The sequence below is a fragment of the Erythranthe guttata genome, chromosome 12 (genome assembly GCF_056151865.1).
Source record: "Erythranthe guttata isolate IM_541 chromosome 12, IM_541, whole genome shotgun sequence".
In the NCBI taxonomy this organism is placed as follows: Eukaryota; Viridiplantae; Streptophyta; class Magnoliopsida; order Lamiales; family Phrymaceae; genus Erythranthe; species Erythranthe guttata.
In genome coordinates this window covers 11,362,997-11,390,056 of record NC_142544.1, presented here as the reverse complement: position 1 = coordinate 11,390,056, position 27,060 = coordinate 11,362,997, and the positions used below count along the sequence as shown (strand labels likewise).

The window sequence follows — 27,060 nt, the reverse complement described above, 5'->3', positions numbered from 1 at the left end:
ATTACGTTACTCCGTCAATAACTCAAACAAAACAAAAAATCCAAAGAAATAATAATAATGATGTAGTTGACAGTAATATTATTGTGTTTACAGTTATTTTACTATTACGACAGTAATATAATTACGTTGACTTGTCAACAAATCAAACAAAATGAAAAAAAACAAACCTAAAAAAATAATAATATTGTCGTTGACTCTAATTGTACTGTTAGTGACAGTACAATTACATAAATTTACTGTCAACGGCAGTACGATTACGTTAGTGCACTGTCAACGGCAATACAATTATTGTTAATGACAGTAAAATTACGGTCAACGTTTAGCGGCAGCGTAAAAGAACGGATAAAAATTTTATGAAAAAAAATCACTAAAAAAAGTCGAAAACCCGAAAAAAAGAAAAAATAAATATATCAAAAATAACAAAAATCACTAAAAAATCAACGTTAGAATCTGGCGGCGGAAAAAACAGACTAGAAAAAAAAAAAATCGAAAAGTCAACGCCGGAAACCGTCGGCAACAAAATATTTTTTGGAAAAAAAAAAGGTCAAAATTGATTAAATTGGGTTTACAATTAAAAATTGGGTGTAAAGGGTTGGAGGTAATTTTGTCATATACATTAATTTTTCCTTTATTTATAATAAATATTAAAGGAATGAGTTTATTGGCGAAAGAGATATAATCCCTAAACCTAAAATAATAAAGATGGTTGGTCAGACACTTATGTACAAAAACCCCTAAAAAAAGGACTATTTGATGCAATATTAGATTTTCATTTATTTTCTTTCATTTTTCCTTTTTCTTTTTTAATCAAAACACATATTGGGTTAAGCTCAGAGTTATGGAAAAGACTTGTCGCACCGAAAAGTTTAATCAAACACGATGGAACTCGAAAATTCAATTCTTTTAAGGGGATATTGGGTAGACATCCATTATTATAGACTTATGTATGTGATGGTGATCTAGTTGATAGATAAATATAGACATATAGGTGAATTGTCCTAAAAACATAATGTAAATAAAATAAAATAATTAGTATTGATATAAGTGCCCTCAAATAATAAAAGGGGTTATTTTATATACTCCTTAGCAATCAAATAAACTAGGGATAAACTCAAGCTCAAATCATCATTTGATATACCCCTGGAGAAGCAAAAGTACTATACTACCCTTATATGCAATTTTCGGCCAAACTGCATTCAGCATCTCTGGTCCTGCATTTATCATTTTCGCTGATTTATTTATTATTATTATTTTTTTAATAAACATGTTTGTTAAATTTTTTTATATATATATATATATATATATATATATATATATATATATATATATATATAGTTTTTGTTTATTTTTTTAATTTTTTTAATTTTTAAAAAAATATTATTTTTTTTATTTTTTTAATTTTCAAATCAATATGTTTACTGTACTGAAAATAACTACATGTAACTGTAGTAACTATAGTAATGCGTAGTTATGTTCTTTTTTTTAGCCCATATTTTTAGTCGATCAATTATATACACACGCGAATACTGGCTAATACAAAAGAAGTTCATAAACCCCAACAACAAAACTTTACAAATTTCAATATTTATATTATAAATCACCTCAAAACCAATAAAATACAAATAAAAAATACACAAATATACGCATATGTAACTACATGTTACTATAGTAATGTATAGTAATGTACAGTAATGTATACAGTCTGTTGAACAAAGCAGATGTAACTTCAAACAAAAATTTTGACACCTTCAAGGAAAGGATCAATGACCTTCATTGAGCTGCAATTGCAAAATCAAAACAAAAAAAATATTTTAGTGAAAATAACCAAAAAATATAGAAACATCCTCAAAAAACAATAAACACTAACAGATCGAGAGAAATAAATCTAAAAATATAAAAATGAAAATAAAAAAATAAAATAAAATAAAATATAAAAATATCGAAATAAATCTGAAAATATAAAAATGAATGAAATCGACATTAAAATATAGATCCCAACGAGAGGAATCTAACGGTGAGTAGCCCGTCAAATTCCGGCTGACGAAAAACAAATTACACCTCTTGTATGAACACCGTCGTCGAAATACGCCAACTAAAAAAAATGCAAAAACATATCTAGCACTCCAAACTAAACGAAATACCCACCAAAAGAAAGAGCTCGATGAGAGGAATCCAACGATAGTTGAACTATCGAATTCCGACCACCGAAGAGAGAGTTATGACTCCGAGAAGCAAAATCGCCGGTTAGAGACCTTGGGGGCGGGATTTGGATCTGGGAATTGAAAGAGGAAGATAAACACCGATATGGGTTGGGCTAGGGTTTAAAACTTGTTGGGCTAAATACCTAACACGCAAGTGCACGTATCGCAAACAAGTAGTAAAAGTGGACTCGTGAGAGTCGGATGTCGATCCCACAGAGAATACTCAAATTATCTAGTCCTAAGTACCAAATTCTAACAATTATGATTTTTATCCAGCCTACGCAAAGTTGTCAAATTTAATCAATTAAACAATTAAACTAATTAAGAAAGCAAATAAGCACGAGAAAATATCAATATAAAAACGGATCTAGGATTTTATCTTCCCCCTATGCGATAATTCATCACCCAATTTAACCTCTATCATGCAAGTTACGATTCCCGATTATTAACCCAAGACACTAAATTACTCATAACCCGCTGTCGCGTGTATTATGAGTCTATTATTCATAAACGATTCACTATATGTCTATGCAAACCTAGTATGAATAAAGCATTAAATAACAAGTCTCGTAAACGGCTACCTAAGGTATTATCTGTATGTCTGCGATAACACATGCAATTAACACACTCATCCGGTGAAAACTACTCGAAGGCTCTCCTATCCTTGTTCTAATTATTAAAATGATTTGTCAATCAATTCTAACAATAACATATAGCAACATAAATTAGCTACGTTCATACGCTAAATAAGATCAAATAGAAGAAATAATCAAGGAATTTAAACTTGCATAATATTAGAAAAATAGGTTCGAATCACCACATAGGGTTCCAACAAAATCCTAGATTAAAACCTTAGCTACTCATGCTCTCTACGAAAAGCATAATAAAAATACGATAAATCATAAAAGTTGTGAATAAAAGTAAAGGGAAAACTATGATGAAGATTCGTCCAAGTCTTTGTCTTCGTTGCTCCGTTCTCTTGCTCCTAGATTGCGTGTAAAAATATAAGGTCCCCAATTGTGTGCTTGGCTTGGCTTTATATAGGGTGTAAAAGATAGGAAGGCGGTTTCCTTGTGTAATTAGACTTCCTTCACTGCGCCTCCTTGTGATCTCGGACGGCCGTGTCAAAATTAATGCTGACACTACCAAAAAAAAGGGCTTTTGTGACGGATGATTCAGTCACGAAATGTAAGAAAATCTGTCACAAAAGCCCTTTTATCACAAATTTGTGACCGAATTGTTCTGTCAGAAAAACCCTCGTCACAAAATAAATTTGTGACTGATTTTTCTTGTCCGTCACAATGTTTATGACAGATGCGTCTGTCGCAATTAAAAACAAATTCGTCACAAATACGTAATCTAGGGTCTCCAAGTATTGTGACGGATTTCGTCACAAACCTTTTTATTGGTCATTAATGTGTCACAAATCACTGAGAATTTACATCACTTGTCCGTGACAACATCGTCACAAAAAAACGTCCGTCACAAATATTCCATCAAGAACATCGGTCACAAATACTTCATTCAAAACTTCCGTCACAAAATTCCATCACAAGTATCTCGTCACAAATATGTTACAAATATTTAATAATCTTTCGGTCACAATTCCATCACAAGTATCTCGTCACAAATATGTTACAAATATTTAATTATCTTTCGGTCACAATTCGATCACTGGTTATTGATTCAGGAAGTTTCGCTATTCGCTATTCAAAGCTATTTTAGTTTTTTTATATTTGTTATACGAATATTTCAAAACTTCATTCAACTTCAAAATTCTTGATAATCAACACACAATCTACTACAAAACAAAACTAACAAAAAGTAGAAGATACCAAGTAAATTCGCACAGAAAATTCTTAGAAGACCAAATTTACATATGATTCCACAATAGTCAAAACATATAATACATAGACCGAAAGAAAACTCGAAAGAGTTTTGCATTAAAATTGAAGGAAGCCACCTAATTTTTCAATTCGACACAAGTTAAAAAAGATATTTCTTCTGTAACAATGTTCGAGATCAATATCCTTCTCAGTTACGTGCTCGAGCTTGTTGATGCAGAAAGCTAGTTTCGATCAGACCGTTGCTGCATTGAGCCCTCAAATTTGAACTCGAACAAAATTTACACGAGACCCTGCGAGCAAAGAAATTTATTTAACAATCAGTAAATTCCAATGTGCAGATTTCATGATTATGGAAAAAGAATTTATAATTATTCCTCTATACTTACTGATGTGTAATCTATCACAATAGGAAACAAAAATACTCTTGTCGTCCACGATTATGCATGAGCCATGCAGAGTTTGTGATGAGTTCTTGGTGCTATTGGCATTTGAAAAACAAGAAATGCATCTTGCATCAATATTATTCAGAGGAAACATTATGATTAACCCCCAAAATCGTAAGCACTAGGTAAGGAAGGGGCAAAATACAAAAATCCGACCACTAAGATCTTCATTCTAGCTCTTTACTACAAAAAAATCCGAAAAAAAAGAGAAACTTTTATGCAAAATCATATTTGTCTGAACACTAGAAGCAAACCTGCAATCTTAACTTTTCAAGGACTTGTATGGACAAAGTTTTATTGAAACATTCATTTCAACTTAGTAAAAGATTAAATCTAATTTGAAAACTTGCAGTAGTATAACACCTTCGGCACATTAGTCTAGAAGCAATTGAATAATATTTGGATAGGGCATTGATATCTCAAGATCATTAGAAGAGAAAAATGAAAATTCTGCTAAATGTAAAAGCACAACTCAAATGCATTGGCCATGACTAAAACCAACCTTAAAAGCAAATCTCACTACTTAGATGGAAAAAAGTCCTAGACTGCTAAAGGCACAATACCTTAGAGTTAATACGACCTTGAAAACACTATTAAAAAAATAAAAGTAGTGCGACCTCTAACAACTAGAGAAGATAAAAATACGTTAATCTCGAACAATAATTGTTTATATACGGCCTAACTGCAGATCTGGGGAATTAGTTATAACATTTCAATATACATTTGCATCCAAAACTCAGAATTCATGTAGACACAGATATGTAGTAAAGTACAAAATCAGAAACTACCCACTTAAATTGCCGGTAGAAGAAATTAGATAAGTACCTAAAATCACTGATGCCAAATCACTGATGCCGTTGTTGCTATAGATGGTAGAAACCACCGATGCTAGTAGAGAGCTATGGGCCTAATCGCAAAATCGCTGGTGGTCGGTCGGTGCGCCATGCCCAATCACAATAATTGATTCCCAGTCTACCGCTGTCGATGGTTTCATGTTTGAAACGGAGTTGGAGTTTAAAAAAAAACCGTAAATCCAGAAACCCTAACCTTGTCACCGGGTGTTTTGTTGATGTTTTCTGGTGCTTGTTGACAGTGTCCACGGTATTAATTTATGGTAGTGGGAGCGTGGAGTCAAATGTCAAAAACACCCTCTGACCGGCTGAAACCGATGAACCCGAAAATTGGTCAATGACCCGGGTTTTCATATCGGAGGCTGTTGGTGGCGGGATTTGGCCAGAGTTCGTCTGGGGTGACCGGATCTGGGTGGAGTAGGCCGTGGGTTGCCGGGATTTGCGGATCTGGCCGTGAATTGCCGGAATCCGACGGGTTTGGTCGTGGGTCGAACAGATGGCTGAATATGGATGGAGAAAAAAGATGAATAAGAAGAAAACAAATTAGATAAGGAAGAGATAGAGAGGGAAGAAGAAAAAAAAATAGAAGTAACAATTAATTAATTGTGAGTAAAAGAGAGGGGATAGGTGCTGAATTTCTTGGGAAAGAAACAGAAGATGAAGGGAAGGAGAAGCCGGCCGCAATGACGAGAGGAAAATTTAGAGAGAAGAAAAGGGCATAAAAAAATATTAAAAAAGTGAATAAAATAAAGGCAAGAGTCTATAAAAAAAAAAATAAAGGGGAAGAAAGTGTGAAGATTAAAAAAAATGTATATAAATTATAATTTTAAATATTAAAATTTATAATATAATTAAAAATTTAAAAAACTAAAACAACCGGGTTGAATCGGTCCAATCGTAACCCGAATGCTTATCCCGTTTTGTGTCCGATCCGATTCTGACAACATTAATTATTACATAATATACTACAAATCAAAGTACAATTAATTAATTTAAGCCTGATAATTTTATTTAATTGTAGGCTTCATTTTTTAATTCATCAAGTTCTTTTTTCAAAATAGTAAAATATTGACATATGATTGAAACAATGCATTTTTTATTATTTATTTTTAGGGTAAATTACGAAAATCCCCCATAAAAAAATACAATATGTTACATATGTAAGTTAATTAATTAATGAAGTTACTTATTAACAAAAATGGATCAAATTTCAAAATTGTGTATCTTACAAACTCGGTCGAAAGTAATTTAAAATCAAATAACAAATATTTTTTGAAGCAAAATAATAAACAAAATTAAACAATTTTCCGAACCAATGTTGTTAAAGAGGAATAGTATGAATTTTGAACAATATCTAAAATATATTTACAATATTAGCATTGGAATAGTTCATATTTGTTATATTATTATGTTTTTTAATATATTATAATCAGTTTTAGTCACCATTAAATTGTTTTACAAAGATCAAAATAAGTATAAATGATTAATAAATCAAAATCAAAATGTAATTATTTTTAATCAATAAACATATGTGTCGAATTTGTGATCAGGATATCAAAAGTGATGAATTAATGACGAAACTTAAAATGTGACAGATTCGTTACTGAATTACATGTGACGGATTTGTGATTGAATAAAGATAGTGACAGATAAATGACAAAATTTAAAATATGACAGATTTACGACGGAGTTGTGTATGACAGATGTGTGACGGCGATGCAGTAACGACGGATCAATGACGAATCGTGACATGGGACGGATTTATGACTGAAATCTATGTGACAAATTTGTGATGGAAACGAGATTGTGACGAATTTGTGACCAATATTAGTCAAACTATTGCTTCTTTAAAAATATTATGACCGATTTGTGACTACACTATTTTTCGTCATAAAATATGTCACTGATTTGTGACAAAACTAATTTCTGTCAAACAAGATGTGACTGAAATGTGACAAAAGTTTGGTTGTCACAAAATTCGTCGCAAAATTGGTCATGTACTCGTCACAATCAATTGCAGAGTTTTTGTAATGAAAGCAGTCACAAATTTGACACCAATTCGATCACTAATTGTGACAGATTTAGTGTGTCACAAGTTTTCCGTTACAAAAGCCATGTTTTTTGGTAGTGTGAAACTCGGACGGCGGTCCGAGATTCAATTCTTTGAAGTTTTGATTTTTTTACTTTTGGCCCACTTTTTCTCCGAAATTGCAGTTTTTACCCCATAAGTTTTCAATTCTTCAATTTGTACCTACAATACAATTAATCAACATTTTAAGCACCAATTATCGTTAAAACACACTAAAAGCTCCAATTAAAAGGTACTATTAAGTGTAAAAATATACACTTAACATATCACTCATTTACCCAAATATTAAATTGTCTTTATCAGCTTAAAAAATTCATTTAGGGTGCATTATACATGATATATTATATTTATAGGATGCAAAATGCTATTAATTTGTTTCGATGGTACAAAGTGTCAAAATGATATATTCAAAGGTGCAAAGTGGAATTAAGCCTAATTCACCAAAAAAATTCCTTCTATTTAACTTGAGTGCATTACAACCTTTACACATTTTCCTATTAAAAGTTTGTCAAATCATTAATTCAAAACATCTTTCTTTATATTAGAGATAAAATAATGGATAAATATTTCATTGACTAATGCTCGATCTGTAGATCGAAGCAAAATTTATCATCCCAATATATTTTCAATTAAAATTATTTTATCAAATAATTGATGATCTTTGTGAAACTAATATTTCCTGATAAGGTGTTGAGAAACTAATAAAGAAGAACAATGCAAAGATTAATTGAGATAGTAATATAGACAGAAGCGATCGAGCATATTATTCTCTTGTTCTTCTTGTTCGTCCTACTCAATACAATGGAACACTGTATATAGTACAAGTAAGACCATGAACGGTCATGAGTTACAAGAAGTTATTGGTCTATAGTGGTGGGAATGTGGAAGGAATGGTGGCCATCCATAACCTCCTAGAATTCTTAGCACATACCGTTTTTTCGATTTTTGGTAATTATGAATATTGAGGGTCTTTTTTATTTTTTCCTCTCTAATTCAACTTTATGTCGGGGTTCTATTAATTTACCTTAAAAGGCCCTATTCGCTTGCCACTATTATGTTTTGTTGACTAAATACTAGAGCTTCAGTCCACAAGATTCAAACTAATTCAAGCCCGTGAATAACATTGAAGCCCGCAACTATTCAATATAAAACTAGTAACTTCTCTACACCTGTGGTTAATTTCGTAAGTAGCTACTAAAAAGAAAAAGGACGAGTTCATCACTAGAATAATACAATTTAGGATGACTGTTCTTAAATTAATGATATTATTAAGAAATCATAGTTAATACCAAACTTTCACAGGTTTAGTAATAGACATACTACAAGAATCGAATATCTAACTAAATAAATAATTAGCTAGTCAGTAGGGAGTTAATCCAATCAAATCTAGCACAAATTAGTCCGACCTAGGTAACCAAACGAGGCCTCAACAAATACATGTATTTCTGAAGTCCTTTTATCCTTTCATCATGAAGAAAAACATAAGTGAGTAACCAATATACAATAAGGACAAGGTATCAAGGTTCCATGAATCATGTACACATGGAGAGCACAACACAATAAACTTGAAAGCTTTTTGCTCCCATGAGATGAACTTGTAGACATTTAACATCAAATTAGAGAGTATGATTTCACCAAAACTATATATCACCGTAGATAAAGGATTTCTGATTCCGACTAATCAATCAATTGCTGCTTTATTTCTTCGGCTTGCAGGCTTTGGTAAGCCATCAAATATAGGCCATAAAGATGACACTGTGGCATTATCGGAATCCTGCAAACTTGAGGTACTTGATGACTTGTGTACTCCATTGACAGTGTCGCTAGGAAAAGAATCAGCTGATTCAGCATCGACAGTTTTGGTGGCTGACTTGGCCCTGAGAGCCAACCCTTTTCCTGTTATTGCTGACATGGCAGTGCTGACTGTGTTTTCTTCCTTGAGAATTTTTTCGGTGGGACGAGATGTAAAATCAGCTTCCGACTTTTGACGCATTCTTAATAGCTTCTCAATCCATTTATTGGAGCTGCTATTTTCAGCTTCTTGTGATAAAAGCGGATCTAACAGACCCCCGTTTCCCAACATTAAACCGGTAGCTACGCTTTTTGATTTCCTATGATGACTCGATAATAGACTGTTAGAAATAGGCGAAGATGTTGAAAATGCCATATCAGAATCATTAGCGTTTTCAGCTGCTTGTCTTTGACCAAAATAACCTTGTAAGCTGCTCATGGATTGGGATACTTTCCGCTCTGACCAAGAGTTTAATTTCAGAGATTGAAACGAATCAAACAAATCAGAATGCCTACGATTCGATGGGGTATGCTTGCAATTGCTTGGCCTGCAATATAAACATTAAGCCTCTTCATTTATTGGTATGATGAAATGTAATCATTGACATATAAAACTTAGAAACTACACATTAACAAGAGACACCAAGCACAGCTCAACAAATAGTTGCAAAAGCGGCATAAAATTTTCATCAATTTGAAGTCTTTCGGTTCATATTTTAAATGTTTTCCAACTACTATTCCCCTCTATGGATATGGTTATAGATAGAGTTTCTTAGAAGTTACGTAAACATATAGCTCCAAGTGAACTGTCCGATGTATAGATTATTGATCGAATAAGTAAGTTTGTTCTTGTGCATATACGTAGACATGAATTATATATAAATGAATGTGAATATAGACACAAAGAAATCCAAGTCTGCTATGTCTAATTTTGCAGTATGATTTGTAGTTGTATTCCGGAAACAAAAAAAAAAAAAAAAAAAAAAAAAAAAAAAAAAAAAAAGGGGGAAAGGTCTTTTGAGTTTCATAAAGATTTGTAAAGATAATTTTTTGAATGTTGCCCACTTACATTACTTTGCTTTAGTTCCAACTTGGCAGACATAGCTTCCCTACAAATACACAATGTTTTTTTACTCAAGTTGTAAATACCATATTCCACAGTAGTACCCATAAAGCGAGTAATCAATTCCACAAAATCCTCCGTTGCCCGAAAAAACAAAACGGTAGTTTTTTTAGCTTCTGAAATAGAATACAGAAGCAAAGCACTAAATAAATAACTCTCAGGTCATTGGTAACAAAAACCAAATTTTGACTTGATTCATGATATAAAACAATAGAAAATATGACTACGGAAGTTAATGAAATATTACGGTGTAGTTGCGGGATTTGAATAGAGACATGTAAAAGAGTTGGTTAATTAGGAATTGACCACTATTAACTTTGAGCTTGGACCTCACTTTACATCAGGTACACTCTACATACACTTCAAAACCAAAAGACTTCAGTTTGAAAATTGCAACAATAAACAATAAAATTTATCCAATGCATGTTTTAGTCCTACAAGAGCAGTTATGCATGAAGATGCTGAATTATACCAACTGTTTCGAGTAACTGCAATTCCACCGAATATGACTACAATTCTGCCCAACTTGAACATCTAAGTTAAGATCATATCAATTATTTAAAAAACCCATTTAAACTATTTAAACAAAAATCCTATACACTATCCCCGGATACAAAAAAAAAAAAAAAAAAAAAAAAAAAAAAAAGAAAAAAAAGGAGTAGAATTGAGAGAGTACCATTGAGGAGTAGTATCGTATTCATGACCATCGTATAAGGTGGGGGAAGGGGGATGCCTCCCTGGTAACGGTATTTGAAGTGTCTTCAGAGCAAACATTTGGATATCACTAATTAACCCGTTTAACCTCTTTATGTCTGCCACCTACATCCATTCCAACCACCAATTTACACTCAAATAATCACCATCATTCTTTTTTATTCATTCTGCCTCATTCTTTTTTATAAAAACCTTTTCATTATAAAGAATTCAATTGGAAAATCAAACCCTCTCACAAAATTACTTTATATTGCATTAACAGATTAAGCTATTACACTCATTTTTACTTCAAATGGGAAATTAAAATGAATCGACGAAAGGAATTAAAAGCTACTGACAGTGCAATACTTCCACGAACAGAAATTAAAAGAAAAAAACATGAATAATGCAATTCGATTGAGGAGGAAATACAAACAGCTGTTTGATTGGAGCAAAAATAATGAGTAATTAGATGGAGAAAAATATGAGATACCTCAACACCGTATTTGATGGCGACGCCGGCTAGGGTGTCGTATTTGGATACAGTGTGTAGTATGTAATTGACACCACCACCGCCTGAGGCGGCGGCGGCGGCGGAAGGCGGAGAAGAAATGGGCAATGATCTCGATTGCGACGGGGATCCCATCATTCAATCCCCTGGAAAGAGGAAATGAGAGAAGTAAAACCTATTAGAACCCCATTTTACTTTTCACTGCCCAAAAATGCAGTCATAAATATATCGTTAATCAGATATTAGTTGAACAAATTTTGTTCCAAAAGTTAATTAGTGACAGATCTGGGAGGTCTGTATAAATGTTTGTCCATTTTACGCTTCACTTTCTATACCTATTTCACTTTTCACCACTTTTCACTTTTCACTTTTTTTCTCACGAGCTTGGTACATTTTGTTACTTGCTATTCCCTTCTTCTCATTTTTTTAGTTTTTCAAGATATTTTTTTTTTATTTCAAAATAATTGTCATTTTAGTTTTTCTCATGAGCTTGGTACATTTTGCTACTTACTACTCACTCCTTCCCATTTTTTTTGTCTTTCTAGATATTTTTTTTTATTTCAAAATAATTGTCATTTTAGTTTTTCTCATGAGCTTGGTACATTTTGCAACTTACTACTCCCTTCTTCCCATTTTTTTTGTCTTTCTAGATATTTTTTTTTTATTTCAAAATAATTGCCACTTTAGGATTTCAATCAAGTATTTATTGTGTTTTCTCAACTATGCCCTTATTACTATTAAGAGAATTACCTTATTACTATTAAGAGAATTAATGGTTAAACATTTAATAAAAGTGGTTTCTAGTCCTTTTATTATATTTTTTTCTAGAATTCATGCACATTTATTAGTTTTCTTAAGATATGTAAATTAGCCCAAAAAGACAATTAAAATGAAATGGAGGAAGTAGTTAATACCTAATACATTCAAACTGTAATTTTACACCAAATTCAGATTCAACGTTTGATCATTAAACTATTGTTTACCAGAATTGACTGACAGCCACCGACCTTGACCGGTCATCGACGTTTAGGATATATGTCTATAGTGATAAAACTTATTAGAACTAAATGATAAGCTTAATTAAACATTTGCTTCACATTCTGTATAAAATTCATTCCCAAAAATGCCCCTCCACTTACAATTCGAAATATGCATTCATCATTTTCTTTATTATGCATTTAATATTTCATATCTTCATCTAACATTTTTTAATTTTTTTTTTAGAATATCCGTTTGTCTTCCTTTTTTTCATTCTTCATTTTAGCATTTTATACACTATTATAAAATAAATCTTTTTTCATTCTTTTTTTCTATATAATAGTGAAAATTACCAAAAGAAAAAAATTGTTATTTTATTTTTATTTATTTCTCAATTTACATATTTTCAATTTGTCTGTAGTAGACTATGGCATACTACGGTGTACTATAGTGTACTACAGTGTACTATACTTTACTACCAAACCTAGCCGCCAACAACTCCCACCTGTCGCCAACCCTAGCAGCCAACGCTCGCAGCCGTCGCGATCATAGTCCTCTACCAAATTTGGGAAAACCTAGATCTACCATTTGAACCCAAACCAAGCAAAATCTCTTACAATATAAGAAAATCAGATGCAGTTAATTATTCAAAATATGCTCTCAATAACATCCCAACCATAACCACAATCTCCGCCGCACAGCCCCTGTCGTTGACGCTTACACCACGACTCCACCCGCCATCGTCGCCGTCTCCACCGTGACTCCATCCACCGCCCCTGCTTCTGATCCCTCCGTTGCCGCCGCCACCAACGGCCTTCGTGCTACTACTAGAGAAAACGAGAGAGAAAGGGAAATATAGAGAAAACATGACAGAGAGAGGGAAAACGAGAGAGAGAGAGAGAGAGAGAGAGAGAGAGAGAGAGAGAGAGAGAGGGGAAACAAAACAAAAAAAAAATCTGAATTGAAGAAACGTGAATGTATAGGATATAGGATTTAGGGTATAAGGGCAAGACAGAGATAAAACCAAATAGGGATGTGGCTCATATATTATTTTAAATTAAGGATTTAACTAATAGATTGGATTTGAACTTTTTATGTAGTTCAAATTAAATTTCGTTTGAGGGGCTCATGGCATAATACCTCTAATATTTTTCTTTCTAATTTATTTATTTATTTTTCAACAAATATCATTGTATTGTAATATTAATATTACTGTGTTGCATTATTTTTCAATTTAATTTTTGGAACAATGTTACGATGTTGTTGATAGGAAATATTACTAAGTAACAAATCGACATGGATAATTACATTTTTAGTCCTATACTAAATATCAAAAATGTGGATTTATATGCCTATAGAATCTATTAACCTAAGTTGTAATAGTTAAGTTGTGGGAACAATATTCAGTTACAACTACAATTCTTGTGTTAACACAGTTATAAAATACTGAAAGCGAGAACATAAACACAAGATTTTAATGTGATTCAGACACAAATATGCACTACATCCACGTGGACCTGCAAACACGATTTCACTAATTCAGATTTACAGTGTACATTAATAGGACTTATTAAAAATAATAAAGACTCCAACTTTTATTTTTCCGCCGTTCTTGTATACAACTCGAACTTCGTGTGTCTCTCTATAACAGTTCCACTCCACGTGCCTTGAACTTCCTTCAGGCCTGAACTCTTTTCAGAAACGCGATTGATCTCCCTTGAGATCTATACATCTACTATTTATATGTTGGCACACACAACGATGGCACAGTCCTGCTTCGCAGAACACCTTAGCAGGCCTTCGATGATATGAAGTGGTTTTTCTTTCAATAAATGCGCATGGTTCTTTAGTTTCTTGGAGGCTTATATAGCCACGGAAATAACCTCCAAAACCTAACTTGAACCTAAAGAAAACGATTTAACTAGGTAATAGAATCTTGGTCGATTTCTACTTTTATTCTATATAAATACAAAAGATACCTAACTAGAATAAAATACATGTAAATAAATTTAAGTCCTAATAGAAGTATTATAAGAATAGGACTCTAATAAATTCCAAAATAAACATGGAAAACAAAATTTTGCCAATCTTTAATTTCGCGGATTTCTTCACTCACGAAAATCTGGTTCCAACAAAAAATGATTTTACTCCCTATATTATCTTTACCACGATTTCCGTCCTCAAACAAGCCTTTTTTTTACAATTTCGGTATACCGTCTATTTTGAGTGTAAATTTGAATGGAGAAAGCATGTGTGGGGCCACGTGACCATGCTACTTCCACCCCCTTTTGTTACCTCTATTTTCTATTTAGCACCAATTTCACTTTATTATTACAATTTCATCCTAAAAATAAATAAAATCCCAATAAATCAACTAAAAAAGAAAGAAACTAAACTATTACTATTAATATCATATAATTAAATCCAATTAATAAACATCCGCACATATATTTTACAAAAGAGAAATGAAATTGCACCGAGTATGGTCATCACTTTATTTCATTTCAAACCCCCAAATCACAATCATACATAAATTCTCTATCAAAAATGGGTTTTTTAACAAGATTGTTGATGGAGGTCGGAGTCAACCTCCGGTTCCCAATAAATCTGCCCACCACAAGCTCACCTCTCTCCTCTCTCCATTCTACATCGCTTCTTAGGAGTGTGTATGAATGTAATGGGGTGAAATTGGAGTTTTGAGATATGTACAAGTTGAGTGTGAAAGTATGGAGCTGGAGATAATCAAGACGATGATTGATTTGATCTCTTTAAAAGAAATGAAATTGCACATGGAAGAAATGAATTTAGTTCTTTCGCAAGAATATGTGATGATGTTATTATTGAATTTATATGATATTAGTAGCAATGATTTAATTTATTATTCATTTTTTAGTAAATTTATTGTTATTTTATTTTTTAGGACGAAATTGTAAGAATAAAATGAAATTGTGGCTGAATCCAAAATACATGTAATAGAGGGGGTTGACTAGCATGGTCATGTGTCCCGCACGTGCTTTTGCCGTCCAAATTAACACCCAAAACAGACAGCGTACCAAAATTGCTTAAAAATGGCAGGAATTGACTATCAATGTACTGAGCAAGTTACAAGGATTCGTCGAAAGAATTTTCAGTTTAAATATCTTGGAGCTCCCATCTATACTGGTCGGAGCAACGCGGAATACTTTGAGCATCTTGTTCAGCTAGATATGGCCACGGGGCGGGTCGGGTCTGGTTCCGGGTCGGACCCGCCACGTCCGGGTCCGACTTTTAGTGGACCCGAAACCGACCCGTGGGGAGGCAGGTCCTGGTCCTGGGCGGGTCCACCCGGGTCCGGGCCGGGTCCGGGTCCAAAATGATTTTTCATTTTTTATTTATTTTTTTGTCAAGAAAGAAAGAGAAAATTATATTGAAACTTGAGATTAACTTTAAATTCCTAATTAAAAAATAATTGAATTTAAACACTAAACAATTTTAAAAAAAAATTAAACGACTCAGACATTGAGACATAAACTAAATAAAATGAAAGTTGTGAAGATTGGATTATGGGTATTTATAAGTGAAAATAATAATTGAGAAATTTTTCAAAATTTCAAAATTCAAAAAACAAATATAAATCAAAATTCAATCTTTTTTTAAAATTAAATCGTATTTTTTTATATTTTTCAAAATTAAATATATATGCATTTGTTATTAGTCAAGATTTTCGATATTAATAATAGTCTACATGACAATTAATAATTTATAAAGCATTAGTTATACAATTATTATAATTATTTTACAGTATTATTTATATTTATATATTTATAGTTAGGATTATCATAACAAGGAATATATATAACATAAACAAAAGGTGTAAAATGATTATAATAAATTATGTTAAATAGATTATTAATTATCATATTCATTATTATTAAATAATTTTAATTAAATTATTAACAAGTATAATATAATAAACAAAATTGAAAGGATTTGAGCTTAATTCATTTAAATCTTACGATTCGATTCTAATATTTGAATAAAATGTAAATGTAAAAAAAATGATCAAATCATATGACCTACGATTTAATTCTTACGATTTTTTCAAATTAAACCAATTATTAAAAGAGAAATAACATCATAATATTTCGATTATACTCGTCATATATAGTTTTATTTTTAAAGTAAGAAGCTAATTAGAATGAGATATAATCTAATTTGTGTTAAAATAAATATCATCTATATTTTTAAATAATTATCTTATGATAAAATAATCAACAATTTTAATAAGTTCTTGTCAACAATTGAGGTTAATCGATTTAAATTAATTGAAGTGAGTTATAATCTATTTTTTTAAATAAACATTTTATTTTATTTTTCGTTCGAATTTTTCACGCTATCGATTTTAATAACATAAGTGAGTTTACATTAAGTCAAAGCGTTTGTTTATATATTGAATTGATTCAATACATTATATATTTTTCAATAGTGGAGATTATATTGATATAGTAATTAATAATACATGTTTTGAAGTATTGAACCGTGATTTTATATATTTTTTTAAAAATTTCTTATATATATTGCATTTGTTAATTATTTAATTAATATTATATAATAATAATAATTAATATGAAAATTAATAATTCATTTAACATATTTATCATTTTACACCAGAGTTTTATATTATATATATTTATCGTCTACCTTTAATCAAATATGTTGGTTGGCCCAGTGGTAAAGGGTTGCACATTCTTCCAGGTGCCTCGAGTTTGAACCCCAATATATGCATTTTTGACAAAAAAACCCGAAAATTTCGGGTTGACCCGACGGGTCCTCGGGCCGGGCCGTCGGGTCTTCCTGTCGGGTAGACCTGTCAGGTCCGGGGTCCAAATAATCGGGACCCGAAACCGACGCGTACTTGGTCGGGTTCCGGTCCATGGTCAACGGAGCGGGTTGGGGCGGTCAATGGGGCGGGTCCGGGTCAAACCCGGCCCGTGGCCGTGTCTATGTTCAGCAAATAAGAGCATGCTCTAGGTTGACATTGAACCCCTAGGAGTGAGAAAGAGGGTGAAGTTTTATAAATGGTAATTAATTGCTAATATTAATTATTTATGGTTTTATAAATTATACTTAAATAGAGATGTACATTTTCTGATTCTTCTAATATTAATTATTTCTTTAATTTTTTTTTAATTGTAGTAAATATCAGAAAATTATAAATACATTAATCATGATTTCTATCATTCTTTGAATGAACATTAATGTATAGTTTTTTTTATTTTAATTTGTAAATTATTGAAAATCTTTAATGTAAAAAATGTGCTTGATTTTTTTTAGTTTGTCTCATTAATTTATTTTAAATTAAAATTAATTATTTGATACCTTAAGTATATTACACGTATGTTATCTCTATTTTTTTAATTAATTAATTAATTAATTAATTAATTAATTAATTAATTAATGTAAATACTTGATAGATGTTATAGTAAATTTAAATTGATAAAGTATTTTGTAAAAATATTATAATTAAGTATAAAAAAAGTATTAAAAATATTATATTTAATTAATGAATATTTTATTATAATTTTAATATATGAGGATAGTTTTTAGTGAATACTAATATGCACCACTAGAGCACCTTTTAGGGGAGATAAAGTGGGTTATTTGTTTGGGGATTGGATAAATTGATGATGTGTCATATGGGTCCCACTATTTAGGGGGTGATTTTGGGGTAAATGACTAGAGATGCTCTAAGAGAAATGATTCAGGGATTCTTTTGTCGAACAAATTACGTTAATAAAATATGTTGTTTCGAGTATCCCCATTTACGCTATGGCATGTTCGAAAGTTCCTACTGGTGTAATCTCTTGACTTGAACAGATTATGGTATTTTTCCTATGGAGCTCTGGCGGGGAAGCTAGAACCCATTGGGTTAAATGGTCGATTGTGTGTACGCCTATTGAAGAAGGGGGTTCGGGAATTCGACCTTTTAAAGAGGTAATGAGGTGCCTTCATGGTAACCTACTGTGGCAAGTTCTCCAAGGCAACTCACTTTGGGCTAAGTTTGCTAAAGCAAAATACTGGGATAAATAACGTTTGACAATTACGTGACGGTCGGCCTCTCCTCTATTGGTTTCTATTAATGAGCATGTGGAGATGCTTGAGGGTTGCTCACAATAGCTAGTGGGTCGTGGTGATATTAGCTTTTGGGCCGATAATTGGTTAGGTGAGGCATTAACTGGTCCTTTACCATATGATCAATTCTTATCGGATGCTCGTGCTTTTCAATATCTTCCCGAACTTTTTCCTTTAATTCCTCCTGACCATCATACTAAGATACGCAATGTATCTTTGGACAGTTGCACTCCAGATAGGCTGGTTTTTACTCTTACTCAAACCGGGCAATTTTTTGAGCAAGGAATCTGGCACAATTTTCTTGCACAAAACACGTCTGGATTCTTGTGGAAACTGATTCACAATGCCTTACCGGTAGATCAACGCCTTATTTATGTAAAGAAACTTTATAATGTGATAATGAATTGTATTTCTCATATGTATAGTTCTACACCTATATGTACAATTTAGCAACTTGCAGTTACAATCACTATTACAAGATTAAAGTACATACTTAATGGAGAATATTATATATTAATTACAAGATGATTTCAAGGGCTTCTCTTGCTGATTCTTGGAGATGTGATTAAGCTTGATTGATTAAGTGATTTGCAGGCTTATTTGATGGAGAGATAACTGTTGCCTTATCATGCCCCCGCAAGATTGATTGGCCGTTAAGGACACCAATCTTGTTTCTATGATTGAGGAATTGAGTACAAGCAAGAGGTTTAGTAAGTGAGTCGGCAAGCTGGTCAGATGTGTGGATGTGAGAAACTCGAAGTCGCTTAGAAGTCACTTGTTCTCGTACGAAGTGGAAATCAATGGCAATGTGCTTCATGCGAGAGTGAAATATAGGGTTCGTGCAAACATAAGTGGCACTTATGTTGTCACAATAGATAACAGATATAGAAGGCACCGAAACTTGTAACTCTTGAAGCAAATTCATGATCCAATTTAACTCTGCGGCAGCGGATGCAATAGCACGGTATTCAGCCTCGTTGATGACCTTGCAACAGTTTTTTGCTTCTTGGAGCTCCAAGAGACGGGGTTGACACCAAGAAAGATAACGTTGGCAAATGTTGAAAGACGATCTGTGGGATTTCCCGCCTAATCCGCATCAACAAATTCATGAAGTGTTTGTGGTGAATTTTTATGTAACATAAGTCTATGATCGATAATGCCGACGAGATACTGTAGTAAGCGTTTAACAGCTTCAAATATTCATCCCACAATTCAGCCTCAACCTCGATTGTGTTCGTGCTATAGTTCCAGCTAAAACCGGAACGAGTTAGCATAGTGCACAAAGATCCATATGCCTTTTTTCATACGTGAAGTTTCGACGTTATATGTGGTGTACCCCTAAGGTCGGTGCCAGGGAATTGCTGCACCATATGTTGCTCGAGCACACCCAAGTAACCGGTCTTAAAACCGTTGTCACACTTCCACCCACGAGCGACAATATCTTTAAGTGCAACAATCAGTGCCTTATCTTCGCTAACGGTCCAACTACGTCGCGTAATTGTCGATTTGCCCTTTCCTTTTCCATTTGATCTTTGAGACATAGATGTTGACATATTGTTACACAACCATATTAGATTTGCTCAATTTAAAAAATACATAAGATTAATATCAATACATATTGTCAACTCAAAATAGATTTTGTAAAACATAACACAAAATAGGAAAATTTGCATATGGTTCATAAACTGATTGTTGAAAAAGGCATAAATAGGCTTTTACAATAAACAAGCAAACTAGCACATGATTCCCTATAGAAAGTCTTCTAAGTCATTGTTAACCCCCTCTTAATTAGTCGTTGTACATATCCATTGCAAGTATATCCCGCCACGAGGTCCATTCGTCAGATGCCTCTACTGTTTCTACAAAAGCGCTATGGTCGATTGGTGTGATAATCTCTTCTGGTATACGGGCTTCTTCGGGGTCATGGTCGTTCGTCGTACGAATGAAGTTGTGAAACAAGCAACATGTCGTAATTATCCGATTTTGGATTTTTAGGGGGTAATATGAGGGACTCCTAAGGATCACCCATCTCGACTTTAGTATCCCAAAAGCTCGTTCTATTGCATTACGCGCCTTTGCGTGCTTCAAGTTGAAGTATTCTTTGTAATCTCGTACGGTATTTCTACCTACACCGAACTCTTGGAGATGATACCTAGTTTTTCTATACGGTGCTAGAAATTCCTTCCCATTGGTGTACCCATTATCAACCAAATAGTAGTGCCCTGGAAAGCGTATTTGAAATGTTATTCGGGGTAAGGTTTATTTTTATTGATTTCATTTTTTTCAAATTATGAAAAATGATTGCGTACCATTAGGAACACGAAGACCGTTTGGTCGAGTAATATCGTCTAGTAGAATCATACTATCAGCGGCAGATCCCTCCCAACCCGTCAATAAGTATACAAAATTCAAATTCACATCACACACAACAAGCATGTTAATCGAAACTTTCCCCTATCGATTTCTATATCTTGGTTTGTCAACTAGTGGTACATGTGCTTCAACGTACGATCCATCTAAGGCACCTAAGCAATTCTACGGAATTGCAAAAAAAATGTCATTACTTCAAATTATCTTCGGCTATAGGATATAGAGTAGTTAGTGAAATAGTATTAATTAATTATTGTTACGTTACTTTGTGTACCTCGAAGAACTTCCAACGGGCGTGGTCGCAATCGCCGTCGACGGGTATAGGATCAACAAGAAATACATTATGTAGTTTAAGCAGTGCATTCAACACCCTCGAAAATACAATACTAATTGTGAACCCGGACCTCTCATAATTGGTTTGAATGATGACATTTTTTTCGTGGTGTGAAATGACGTGTAAAAACAAAGCCGTTTGTTCAACTACAGAGACATTCCTAGTGGCGACTAATCCACCAACATTTTTAAGGAGGTAGCATAAACGGAAAAATGTGTCTGTATTCATTCTTAAATTGTTCCTACAAATTGTATCACTCCAGCTAAGAATATTAAACAAATGTCAGATTTGGTTGGGTATCTTGCTTTTCAAACTATAAGATCGAACACCACCTCTACGAATCCTAAAGTGACGACGTCTTATTAATCGTACTAATTGTGTAAACATGAACATGAGTATTTTCATTTGCTCAACAATATTACAAGCCAACACTACTACAACTTCTTCTTTGTTGTTGGCTTCCATGAAATGAAGTTAGGTGGGACATGACAAAAAAGGCATAATTTTAAAACAATTTTTAATAAAAAGGAAAGATAATGAACCTACTACCAAACACCACAAACAAACATAAAAAACTCCAAATTATAATAATATGCAGTTTTGTAGTTCGAAGGAAAAAAAAATATAATTAACGTAAAAAATATGACAGTGTAATTACTTAGCAAATGTTCCCATAACTAGTAACATATACTAACTTTAACAGTACCAATTTGTTTCGTATAACATAAATACGAACACATCCAATACAACATACCACATTTTGAAACCTAAAAAATTGTGGAGAAAAAATAGCAAAAAAAAAAAACGGTTATGAATATGGGACAAATGTTACCTCCAGAGAATTGAAGTTTTCAAAGTGGGTAGAGGGTACTTTAAGGAACATACGATGGCTCACCAAAAATCCTGAAAGTACGAAAAGAGATCTCAAAATTTCAGAGTTCGGCAGAGGACGAAGAAAAAGTGAGCACCAATAACTAACCTGGAGATTTTCAACCCAACAACTAGTTTCAACCCAACTCTGTCCACAATGCCCAACCTTCAACGGTCTAAGAAAGCTCCGCGAATTCCGATCTTCACATTCGACAACGTATGTCAAAAATATCTACGAAAATTTGAATTGTCAAATTGAAAGAAGATTAAATGATAAATTGCAGAGAGTAACTGAAGAAAATGCAAACCTCTATCTGCGTTGCTAGGTCATAATAATTTATGGGGAGAGGAATTGTATTTATATCTCGATTATTATGCCATTATTACACTTTTGAAAGGACAATTCCGTTATTACATGAGGGGGTTGGATATGATGGGAGGTGCAGGACTGTTTAATCGGACCAAAACTGGTGGGATGAGTTGTCCTCCAATTCAAAGAAAAGAAACCGGGCTGAAATTTAAGAAACGTATGATGTGATACCGTCAGACTAATCCATCAGTCTAGCTTTTTCCGGAAAAAACAAAAGAGCCCTAAGGACTCTATTGGTTCAAATGATAGGATATATTAGGAAAGAAGGATTATATAAAAAATAACTGTTCATATTATTATATAATATTTAAATATTGGGTATTGGTTTGCAGTATTTAATATGGTGGATAAGAATTTTACCAGAGTTGGTTTGCGTGATTAGGATAAATTAAGTAGTCAATTAAAAAAACAACCCTCTATAAATATCAATATTAAACTCACATGAAGATGAAAATCGGCAGATCCCCAATTTCACAAAATTGGAACATCGTGGGAGAGAAACCAATCTCCTTCGGCACTCTCATAGCTACCCAATTGCATATTAATTCTTTCTTTTTTTCAGACTCGCAAATGAGTAGTAGTAGCTCGAACAAATTGGGAGGTCGATTTGGTAATGAATATTGCGGGGGCTCATACGGGATTGGAAACTACCCATGGTTTTGTGACTGCGGGTTGAAGGTGTTCGTCCAAACATCGTGGACAGAAGGTAATCCGGGTCGCCGTTTTGTTACATGCCCATCCCGAAATGTAAGAATGACAGTTAATTTTCTTTTTCTTGAAAGTTTCGTCAAATTTGCAGCAGATTTATTAAAATTGATAGTTGCTGATTTATATGTTTAACAGAGAAGTAAATGCAAGTTTGTTTATTGGTGTGATCCGTCAATATGCGATCGAGGAAAACAAATCATTCCCGGTCTGTTGAAGAAGATAAACATCTTGCAAATCGAGCTAGACGACAAGCACAGTAAGAAAAAAATTACCTTGGTCTTTGTAGTTTACTATACGATTGTTGTTATTAGTTTTATTTGTGTTGTACTGATGGCGATCTCCCCACTCTATGGTGCTTTTGCAATTGCTGGTATTCTCTTTGTCTTGGGTATGATTCTTCACCTACTTACAATATGTAATTTTTTTCCAATTATAAGCTTCAAAGTGAACAACTTTTGATGTGTTTTTCAGTTGCTTATGTATTTGCATTCGGTTATATATCGTTATGGTACTCGGTACTCAGTTATGTAGTTGTTGTTGATGTGCGTTGCGCCATTTTTGGTTCTATGAATGAGTTAGTACACATCAGTAAAACTTCATACATACACTACCCATTGAAATTACAATAAATTTGAATTCATATCACGTGAAATTGTACGGCATTGCCTGCCATTTAGGGAAATTGAATTTTGCAAATCATGAAAATAAAACATCCGATAGTACTTTTCATGTAATTCTACCTCTGTTTTTTTTTTTTCATTCGCCCCATCGTCGTTGTCATGGTCCATATCCGTCCAATCTATGTCTGTTTCTTCATTCTCAGAATATAAACCACAGTTAGGAATTGAATCTTCCTCATCCTCGTCATCGATGTTTTCCTCTTGCAATGGTAGAATAGGTGATAACCCACGAACATCTCCGAAAAATTTATTGTCGCTGCCCTTTTTTCATCAAACACTTTGACGCACGTGTCGTAGTATGGGAATCCGCAGACCCTATAGGCATTTTGTAATGTAGTTTCGTGTGCAATTTATATGAATCAAATGTTTAGGCAATGTTATTAGTAATATTGTAAGAGCAATATTTAATATACCGATAGAGCCAAATTTGAAACGTATGTAGCATCGACTGTGACTTTATTATTAGCATTGTTGTACGAGACCCCTGGTAAGTTGATGTACTCCTTGAATTCTTGAAATCGTTCGCGTAACAGTACGAATTGACTTTTCACAGTGAAATAACTAGTTTGTAGTCCAAAAGCTCGTTCGAATGAAATAGCGGCGTTGAACAAAATGGTGTTGAAAACATGAGCGTCCTCCAAGGATACATGACTTGTGGCCAAACGATCGAGTTCAGCCATCAAGAAGTCGTCATGTTCTTTTGGCCAATCACAACTGTTGAAGAGCGCCGCAAAAAAATTCTTCTTTGCGCTACTCATCTCCTGAACCATTATCATGAGGTTAGAAAGTAATATAAAATTATAAATAGTAGAATTGATTGTATACTTTGTTATTCGTTCCTTGTAGATGGTTATGCATTCTTTGCATTGCCTATTTATATGTCAAAATCATATTAATGCATTCAACCTCCAACTACTTTTAGTAGATATGCAAAAATTAATTTTGGTAGATGAGCTCAGTCAAAAAATTAAATGAATTGATTGTGACAAAAGAACAGGGTAATAAATAAAATTAACCAACTTGCATAACACCTTTATATCTTATTTATATTTGGATATAATTTGCAATGGTAAAGAGTGGCAACACAAATTATTAAACAGTTCATCATATTTTGAAACGACTACATGGAATAGTCATATTATATTAGGTGTGAAAGCATTCATTTATAATTGCCTAAATGTATTGGAATATATTCCCTTCTGACATACTCAAATGAAATGACAAAAGGCTAAGAATATAATCAATGGTATACCCGTGCTTCTTTCTGTATTTGAAATAGAAGTCTAAGCTAGGAGAATATATAATCATTGTTTTGTTGAAATTTGTATCTAACATAAATTATTGTTGTATTATTTACCATATTTCTCTATATAAGTCACAACATACATAGCATAACACACAAACAATAAGACAGATGGCTGCAAAAAAAAAACCAATAATGAGCCAATCCGAGTTCATGGAAATGCTCGACAGGGACGAGAAGGTTGATAATTTTTTTATCGACTTTTTGTGTAACCAAGCGACAATAGGGTTCTTTGTGCCCGACCAAAGTAACGTTACTTCCGTTCTACTCGCCCTTGGCACCATGCGAAAAGATCTCGGTTTGGAATTCTCTTATAAGTTTTGCATGGAAAAATTGGCCATGCTCGAGAAAAGATACAATGTGTTCACTTGGATGTTGACGCTTGACGATGTACTGCACGATCCCCGCACAAATAAAGTTCATGCCCCGGATTGTGTATGGGATTACATCTTGAAGGTAATATCTACGGCTTAATTACTATAAATAGAGATAATTCATTCAATTCATTAAATAACGGATGTACTCCATTTTGTATGCATAGACCATTCTATCGCATGGACGGGGAGCCAAAGTTTGCCGCACTTACAACATTTTTTGGTCGGGCAAATTCCACCGAAGATAATGAAGTTTTGGTGGTGTCTCTGGGAGCTAGTGAGGGTCACGATGAGCATAATCGAAACAATGGCAAACAAATCATTATTATCGATGACGATTCAACCTCTGTTGAGATAGTCAATTCACCGTCGGGTAAGTGTAATGGCAAGAGTAAGGCGAAGCGCATAAACTTTCGCCAAACGAGTTTGTGGGACTACGTTGAGTACGACTCTGACCACTCATTGAGTACTCAATTTAGCACCGCAAACACTACCCTCAAAAGCAATTCTGTTACATTGGAGCAAGATCATAGAAAATCTTCTATTCCAAGTGGTGCTAAAGTAAAGGGGAAGATGGTAACAAGTTCGTGCGCATCAAACAACCCATAACGTACGCAACTTCGAAAATTATCTATGGGCTATATATGTGACTTTTGTAACTCACGGCTTTATTTTTAGCACTACCCCGTTTCCAAAATATTAGGTAGTTATAAAATGTAATCGTAATTATGGCCAAGTAATGGTATCAACTGCCATTTTCCAATCGTTAGGCGGTTTAATCTTATTTGTAATTTTTTAACGGATGAATATTATGTTTTATTTTACATACATATGTTATGTTATTAAACTATGAATGGCCTTTTTATTATATTGAATATCATGTGGTTTGGCAAATTGAATCTTACAAGTTGTTCATATAATATTGTCCACCAATCATAAATCATAAATTGAAACTTAACACAACCTCATGTACATATGTTTTTTAAATTGCACATTTGAGAAAATTTATAAATTATAGCTAAAGTTGGCGTGCATATATTTAAGTAAATAGTTCAACCGAAACTAGAAATACACGTAAAATAGTTCAAACGATAATAGAAGTTCAAATTACAAATAGTTTTGAGTGATAATAGATTTTTTTTAACAAATAGTCAAAACGATAGTAGAATACGAATTACAAATAGTCCAAACGATAGTAGAATACGAATTATAAATAACCGACAGGTGATGTCGCATCGGTAAATGTCAGCCCAAAATAACTAGTAACGCCCTTCGTGTATCATCTTGACCATAACCGCCTTGTGTTCATCGAACAAGCCGAAGAAGATATCTATTAGTTCTTTGTTATGGCATACGTGTTTGGCAACATTGAGTTTGTCCTCAACTTTCAAGTTAGGTATCGGTTCAAGAGCC

General features: G+C 33.2%; 1 protein-coding gene and 4 long non-coding RNA genes across 5 annotated transcripts; 1 reads left to right on the top strand and 4 right to left on the bottom strand.

The window, feature by feature from the left end:
• Positions 1-4,040: 4,040 nt before the first annotated feature.
• LOC105977241 (uncharacterized) lies at positions 4,041-6,085 on the bottom strand. The gene is made up of 4 exons (XR_016034923.1): positions 5,539-6,085; positions 5,317-5,469; positions 4,435-4,526; positions 4,041-4,338 (listed from the first exon to the last, which is right to left on the bottom strand). It is a non-coding gene; the product is annotated as an uncharacterized LOC105977241 (long non-coding RNA).
• A 2,788-nt stretch (positions 6,086-8,873) lies between these two features.
• Positions 8,874-11,921, bottom strand: LOC105955753 (uncharacterized). The gene is made up of 3 exons (XM_012979546.2): positions 11,532-11,921; positions 11,022-11,164; positions 8,874-9,770 (listed from the first exon to the last, which is right to left on the bottom strand). Exons 1-3 carry the CDS (start codon positions 11,685-11,687, stop codon positions 9,113-9,115), a joined length of 957 nt encoding a protein of 318 aa, XP_012835000.2. The 5' UTR covers positions 11,688-11,921; the 3' UTR covers positions 8,874-9,112.
• An 8,263-nt stretch (positions 11,922-20,184) lies between these two features.
• LOC105970216 (uncharacterized) lies at positions 20,185-22,763 on the bottom strand. The gene is made up of 3 exons (XR_016034892.1): positions 21,283-22,763; positions 20,948-21,173; positions 20,185-20,860 (listed from the first exon to the last, which is right to left on the bottom strand). It is a non-coding gene; the product is annotated as an uncharacterized LOC105970216 (long non-coding RNA).
• Positions 22,764-22,910: 147 nt separating this feature from the next.
• Positions 22,911-24,255, top strand: LOC148766455 (uncharacterized). The gene is made up of 2 exons (XR_016034893.1): positions 22,911-23,329; positions 23,426-24,255. It is a non-coding gene; the product is annotated as an uncharacterized LOC148766455 (long non-coding RNA).
• LOC148766454 (uncharacterized) lies at positions 23,862-24,818 on the bottom strand. The gene is made up of 3 exons (XR_016034891.1): positions 24,796-24,818; positions 24,384-24,731; positions 23,862-24,285 (listed from the first exon to the last, which is right to left on the bottom strand). It is a non-coding gene; the product is annotated as an uncharacterized LOC148766454 (long non-coding RNA).
• Between the last annotated feature and the right edge of the window lie 2,242 nt (positions 24,819-27,060).

Bases quoted from the DNA above. Each gene is read 5' to 3' on its own strand.
- LOC105955753 (XM_012979546.2), bottom strand. From the start codon at position 11,687: ATGATGGGATCCCCGTCGCAATCGAGATCATTGCCCATTTCTTCTCCG. The intron at 11,165-11,531 runs GTATCTCATATT...GAATGGATGTAG, and splicing joins CCATCAAATACGGTGTTGAG to GTGGCAGACATAAAGAGGTT. The intron at 9,771-11,021 runs GTACTCTCTCAA...TTTATATTGCAG, and splicing joins TACGATACTACTCCTCAATG to GCCAAGCAATTGCAAGCATA.